The sequence below is a fragment of the Opisthorchis viverrini genome (assembly GCF_000715545.1).
Source record: "Opisthorchis viverrini unplaced genomic scaffold opera_v5_600, whole genome shotgun sequence".
NCBI lineage: Eukaryota > Metazoa > Platyhelminthes > Trematoda > Opisthorchiida > Opisthorchiidae > Opisthorchis > Opisthorchis viverrini.
The window spans coordinates 4,572-11,867 of NW_008752262.1; the positions used below are offsets into that span (position 1 = coordinate 4,572).

At 41.2% G+C, this 7,296-nt stretch overlaps 1 protein-coding gene across 1 annotated transcript in view; it reads right to left on the reverse strand.

Annotated features, from left to right (window-relative positions):
* Positions 1-494: 494 nt before the first annotated feature.
* T265_15555 (hypothetical protein) overlaps positions 495-7,296 on the reverse strand; it is a gene marked incomplete at both ends in the record, with an annotated part of 39,154 nt that continues 32,352 nt past the window's right edge. The window contains one exon of the mRNA XM_009178596.1: positions 495-704. Within this exon, the coding sequence (XP_009176860.1) occupies positions 495-704 (210 nt within the window). The remainder of the gene's footprint in view (positions 705-7,296) is intronic.

Consider the following 7,296-nt stretch of genomic DNA (forward strand, 5'->3'; position numbering starts at 1 on the left):
AACATGTCCCAGCAGTGGTGTTGCTATCCCCGATGGTGGCGGTGATGATGATATCCGTGTCGTGATAGGGCGGCCATTCTTGTTCAGGGGCTATATCGCCAGACTTCCAGATACAGCATTTGTGGCAAAGAAACTCATGGTTAAACGGTTCTGATGAGGAATTCTCCGCGGAACTAGAGTTAAGCCATTCAGATGATTATCTGTTTGTTCCGCAGCTTTCACGCAACCCGAGAAGGGGCTAAAAGCTGCAAGGTTTACCGAACCTCGACGGGCAATTTGGAAAACTAGAGGTGATACAGTATGTCAGCTTAATCACTAACACACTTTGCAATGAACTGCTTCCACTCGTTCATCGTTCTACTAAATGATCAAATGACAACTAGCGTTCCTCCAAACTAGGACCATGTGTACTAGTTAGTAAAATGAGCCGTTTGATGACGAGAGTACCTTGTAGATTGACATTCGAACGGATACCACATACTAGCGACTCACCGGTACTTCGTTTCATCTACTTTGCCATAAGCTGTCACAGTAATTTTCATCATAAAATTGTACGCGACTGGCAAGTAAATCATGCCGAGGCGTGTGATACTTGAAGCACGTTGAGGTTCAATGGGAATAGCAGCCACTCTAACCTTGTTGGCGGTTTTACTTCCACGCTCACCCCGAGGGTTACATTGTCCGGACATCCGTACAGCATGGCGCTAAAATCCCATGGAGACAAAAGATGCGCAGGCAGTCTCTGCAGGTCTCTGAACGGCGGGTATCTCGTAATGATGTGAACCGGTAAAAATTTGTAATGAGCCCTGAAATAGCAATGCGGAGACTGCTATTTGTTTCCTCCAGGCTAACATTATGTTATGTAAATGGAGTGCATCGAATAGGTTTTTATTCCACAACTAGAGTTTAGGTTTCACTGAATGCGAAGGCATTCGGCCACATCGCATTTGTTCAGTTCGTTTGATCTTAACAGGATCCTCATATTTCATCTTGAAACTTGCGAATCACCAGATAGGTGTTTACTTAACGTGCTTCTCAGATAAGCACGTTATTGCGCTTTGTATTAGACCAGCTTTGCGCATGCTATTTTCCTTTGCGTTCCCACTACTTAGGTAAAATGAAGTAGGCACAAATGATTCAGAACGTAAGGCAAACCGCCAGCTCGCATTTATTTCTAGTGGTTTTTGAACGAAAATGACAAAACGGTAAGTTGGTTTAGGCCACTCTAACATCACAGGACGAGAACGTCTGTTGTGGAGTTATAAAACATTTTTATCCGGTCTATTGTATACTAAAATCGGTCAATTTATTTGACGGAAATGAAAGCTTTATCATGGAGAGCGGCAATCAATATTTCAAACAATCTGGTGGATTCATCTACTCGCAGAGCAAGGTCCCTTGTTTGCAAAAATTTAAAGGATAGTGGCTTGTCATCGCCGCCTCACAGAACAGTAAAGTTTGGATTTATATTTGTGGGGAAAAAATAGATGGTGTTTAGTGATTAAACTTATGGCCCTCATCTTGAAGATGCCTTGCAGCCAACGAGGATGATTTCCAGGCTTGGTTGTGGAATCCGGCTGCCTGTTAACCAACACACTTCAATAAAGGGACTACGCGTTCTGATGGGATCCCACACAAATTGCGGTCTGTCATGTAAACGTAAGTTTTGTCACAACTTCAGGTGAATTCATACGCGACACGAAATAGTTGCGGTTATGCAAGCCGCCACTCAAATCGATCCGTATCGTTGGGGGAAGCCAGAAAATAAGGGACAAAATCTGAGACCTGTATTCATTAGATTTCCGACAATTTACATCATGACTAAACGGTTCTGATGAGGAATTCTCCGCGGAACTAGAGTTAAGCCATTCAGATGATTATCTGTTCGTTCCGCAGCTTTCACGCAACCCGAGAATGGGCTAAAAACTGCAAGGTTTACCGAACCTCGACGGGCAATTTGGAAAACTAGAGGTGATACAGTATGTCAGCTTAATCACCAACACACTTTGCAATGAACTGCTTCCACTCGTTCATCGTTCTACTAAATGATCAAATGACAACTAGAGCTCTACAGATTAACTGGCGGTACTCTGGGATAGCTGTAGCGAGAAACCGCCTTTGCGCACGTCAGAAATTCGTACCCCACCCTTACCCAGGTCAAGATAAATTGTTCTGCGTACATGATGAAATCCTCAGGAATAGACGCCTGGCATATTTTACTAACCACTGGAAGTGTGCACTGGACAAAGACCGTTAATCATTGCTCCTAAGATTAGTAGGCTTGCTTCTCTAAAGTCACCCATTTGGATCAATATACAAATCAAATCACTAATTCTTAATGAAGATGGGTGTAAGCTACCATGTCGACGACTACCATGCTGACGGCTGCCTCAAACAATGTGTGCTGCCCATTCTAACGGCTGTGCGCTCTAACTACCATGCTGACGGCTGCCTCAAACAATATGTGCTGCCCATTTTAACGGCTATGCGCTCTAAACACCGGAAGACCGACTCAGTTGTTTGAATTCAAGTGCTGTATTTTAACCGCAAAATATCCCGTATTGATTTTTGAACGCGTATACACAGTGATGATTTATTCTATTCACACATATGATTAGATAATAAAAAAATTAAAGCTTTCGGAGAAATATGACTGCTGGCTTAGGACAAGCCAATTTACTGAACCCCGGGTCCTGGCAATTCATGATTCTGGGGTAGACCAAAACAATCACGCTCATTGAATCTGTTGGTTCCTGGTTCGCGTGCTGCTTCCAACGCTACATTGTGGTTATTTCGGCTGATTAGCTGACCCACTCGCTAATTACATCGTACGTGGAAGAATACAAGGTAATATATTCACAGTCGAGGAACCAAACGATGGATGGCACTCTCTTCCACAATTCATACTTGCTAGACTAGAACGTTCAAGATTGCTGTCGACCCAACGAAGTGGTCTGAAAGCGATTACCAACTTCATAGACGGTGACTAATCATTGGGAGAAAAGCAGAAACACTGCGATATCTTGAAAATATGTTGTCTACTAATTTTTCACATCCATTTCACAAGAGCCTGAATTGTCGATTATCGTCGAATAATGTCACTTAACGCAGTGACACAGGAGTTCACTGATTAGTGAATAAAACACAGGATTGGGGCTTTACTTAAACCTATCGGGTCGAGTGTGACCTTGTCGTTTATTGGTTTCTGTTTGTCTGGAAGACACAAGCAAAAAAAGGGTAATGGATAGATCCTAAAGATATGAGCGCGCGGCAGCATACGGACTCAGCTAAAAGGTGTCTAAACTGCTTAGATCCAAACATCAGATGCAATATGAACAACTAGTCGAGGAAAGGTATTCCGCACTTTTTCGAAATGAGAAAATTTTTTGCCTAATAAAACGTGCACTGCGTGCTTGAAAATCTTTTTACCATGTCCTGGCAGTGCAATAATTCAGTCGGCGGTGAGAATCTGGTTAAGCAACCCTACTTTAAACAGTGTGAAAGCAAGGATTAAATTTCCTTTTTGGTGACGATGTTCCAGAGGCGATAGGCCGATCATCGCGAGATGCGTTGAATATTGAACGGATTTAGGTTGGCAACCATTTTTGTAGCACATTTCTGGACACGCACAACGAGGGTTACATTCTTCTCGTGTCACGAATAAACAACCTGTTCACATATTCAAGAAGCTGGCTGACCTAGGCCTCACAAAGTATCTAGAATTCTATGCAGATAATACGAAGGAAGGATAGTCAAATCATCTGTTGAACTTCGAATGCATTTTGAGCCGCTTTCGTTGTACAGTCAAATCATCTGTTGAACTTCGAATGCATTTTGAGCCAACTTTTCGTTGTGCAGTGAAAAGTAAATGTTTTTGAACAGCCAGTTATCTAAGTTCTTTTTGTATCTATCCTAGGAATATCTTTAAACCATTATCGTCATTCACAAAACAGGCGTTCACTGGGCCTTCTGCTGATGATGTATAAGGTCTTGTCCTTCTGAGGATGGCGCCAATCCTACGGCCACCGCTTTGCAGCGTCTACATCTATTTATGTGCGCTTGCACTTAAAAGCCAGGATTTCTAATCCTCCGCAAGTAGCCCCTATAAAAGCAATCACCACCAAGACACGGATGCCTCCAGTTAGTCTGCGTTGAAGTTTTTTGGCGGGCTGCTTCCGTTCAGCTTGCTCCATCGGACCCACTCCAGCTGTCGAAAAGTATGACAGCTAATTATGGCAGCTAATTAAAATTAGATTCTCAAAAACATCTGACTGTATGTGCAGCAAACTGAAATCGCAAATGCGTTGTAACACTGCCAGCAAGATTACGCACAAAGTCTCCGGTTGAATCATAAACTATCAGTTTGTGGTGTTTGCCAATTAATTCTGCTAAAATTCCACACCATGTTGGTGGAAATAGTGTGACGGGCGGTTGGGTGGCTAGCTCCCTCTATCCTGGATGTGTTCATATGAAGTGCAAGGCCGTCCACATTGTTCACCCGTCTGGCCGACTATACCGTAGATTTTGCAAGGAAGCGCATAGATTTCGCCTCGAGTTTTCTCCAGTTCGCTCATTACTGATGTAACGTTCGGGCGGCACCAAACGTCCGCAATTGTTGTTTTGCTATGAACCTTCGATGGTACTGCATATCCATGCATCCACTCAACATTCGACGTTTATCAAGCTAGTTTTCACTAGGCTGCCTACATAGGTGATTCCGTCAATCTCTAGACACCTAAACTCTTTGGTCAATGACATTAATATACTCCTTTCAGTTACAAGAAATTATAAGAAAGTGTCATAGTTTTTCATTTCTGAAGCGATCAGGTTGCTGGTGACGCGTTACTAGGAATTTAGCAATAACTTTAGCGCCGACATTCCATTATTTCGATGCATCGATTTTACAAGCAAAACAATCTGCTCTTGTGTTTTGATCACGTGAAGCTCTCATACTTCAATACATCCGTGTATGAGGTGGAACAGCTCTACTTTGGATCATGCGCACTACAAACAGGCAATACTCAAGATGCTGTTCTGGAAGCTCATTTCACCTGCCATACAGAAGAAGATCAAGAGCATTTATTCCGCTAGAAGAAATGACGCAAGAACCAAGTTGAAAAAGGATAAATCCTGGTAATTTCACTGGAAGATTTGAAGATGAGCAGGAACAAGCAGCGGTACACCCCTAAAACGTGAGCTCTTCTGAATAAAAACAACTAGATATTACCACTTCGAACGCGAAAAAAAAACAAAAAAAACTACCAAACAAAACCAATGAGACTATTAAAAAATTGGAGTACCAAGGTTCGTGATTCGGTTAGTCTGCTTCTGTGGACTCCCTATGGAACTGAAAGGAAAAAAATATCCATGGGAAGTGATAGTATCAGTTCCCAAAAACACCGATCTGAAATCTCTCGATTCTGTCAAGTTTTCTGTGGGTAAATTGTCGCAAAATTGAGTCAGAAAAATTGGACATTTCAGAAAGTGTATACCTGGCGGTTACTCAACCCTAAACGATGGCACATCTATAGTCCAAACGAGAACACAATTCATACCTGGAAGGGATATCACTGGAATTACTGGTTTCACGAGCGATCGAAGAAGTCACGATTAAACAGTTGAAGTTATTTTCCTTGTCGCAGACTAATCCCTAAACATAGATCCGTGATGCCTATGAGACGGGCAGGTAAGCCACCGGATTCACAACAAATTAAGCAAAGGATTAAACTCTGACGTCATCAACAGCAGATTGCTGAACGGACACATAGAGACTGAGGTCTACAGAAAATCATCAGACATAATCCTCATTCTGAGGATCATATCAATCAACAACTTTCCAAAAATGGAGCTACACTCGGAAATTTTCGAGCGAGTCAACACATAATGAATAACTACGACAAAGTTAGGATTGCTGTTTTGTTTTGTTTAAAATGCCCATCGAGCACAAAAACAAATTTTTGGCATAGTGAATTATTTTAGTAACATTTTCCACCTAGGGTAAAAATAGCATGCTAGGGAGTGCACACTGGTGAACGAAAAATCACCGACGAAAGACGAAAGTAAAATTTCTAAAACTGTTCTCTCCACCGCTTTCAGTTAACACTAGATCGGACACTAGTTGAGTTCTTATGCATTTTACCATGGGATGGTTGGAGTATAAGAAATTCAATTAATAAAATTCACTTTAATATATCCTTTGTTGCATTAAGCACTCCTGAATGAAAACAGAACCAAAGGACATTATTATGGGTTGGGAGACTGTAGAATTACCATTTGAAGCAATTTCTGTTGCAGTAAACTGGCCCGAATGTGTGTTATAGTATTGTGATCAGCCAGCACTAAGCCGCGCGTTTTAGTTCAGACTCACGAGCTTCATCAGACACATAACACACTTTCACTAAATGCCAAGGTTTTCTAGAAATTAACTTCCAGATTACTAGCAGAACGTATTTTTAATTTTTCTACGCTACGTGTACTTTGTTACCGTGCTGCCATCAAAGGCTTTTGGTTTTGTCCCAAGGGAGTTTCTGCGTATTGCAAGCCATCAGAGTAGTTTGTCGTTTCCTCGAAAGAACGTAAACATAATGGCACTGTCTGTTGAGTCTTCTCCGTGAACCTCTAGTCAAGCAGAAACCTTTTTTGCGGTTAGCTTTTTTATTCAAATTGTATCCAATATAGCGGCTCTATTTTTATTCAAAAAGCTTACAGCACTGGCAAATGGAGGCTGATTTTCATCACAAGTGTGTATTCAGTTACTGCTTAAAAGATAATTCATTTTGGCAGCATTTTTCAATGCTTTTTGACAGCCGAAACACTGACAACTGTACCTGTGGATGACACTCCAGTTTTGAAGAAGGCCGGAAGGTTGATCGGCATACATTCCACGTACAGTTCATTACTTTCAGCTTCGCTTATTTGCCCCGTGTTATCTGACTTCGTTTATTTTTCTATTCGGACTTTACGCGAGCAATCAGTCCACTGTGTTTTTCCTAAAGATTTTTGTTTTTCATTTTACGATATTTTAGAGGTTGCTTGACTTGCCGTTTAATCCCATATTCTGCTATGCACAAAACTAAAGTATTCCGTACACGTAACACAGGAACCACAATAATATATTGGTTGATTTCGTAAATTTTTCCCTTGATTTGTAAATTTGTTGACCTCATAATGCGGTCCCCCACACTCTAATGCCAGAATATGTGTTATAGTTATATGATATAATATAATATATTATGATATAACATAATACATTATAATATAATATAACATTAGTATGACTAACAATATAATATAATA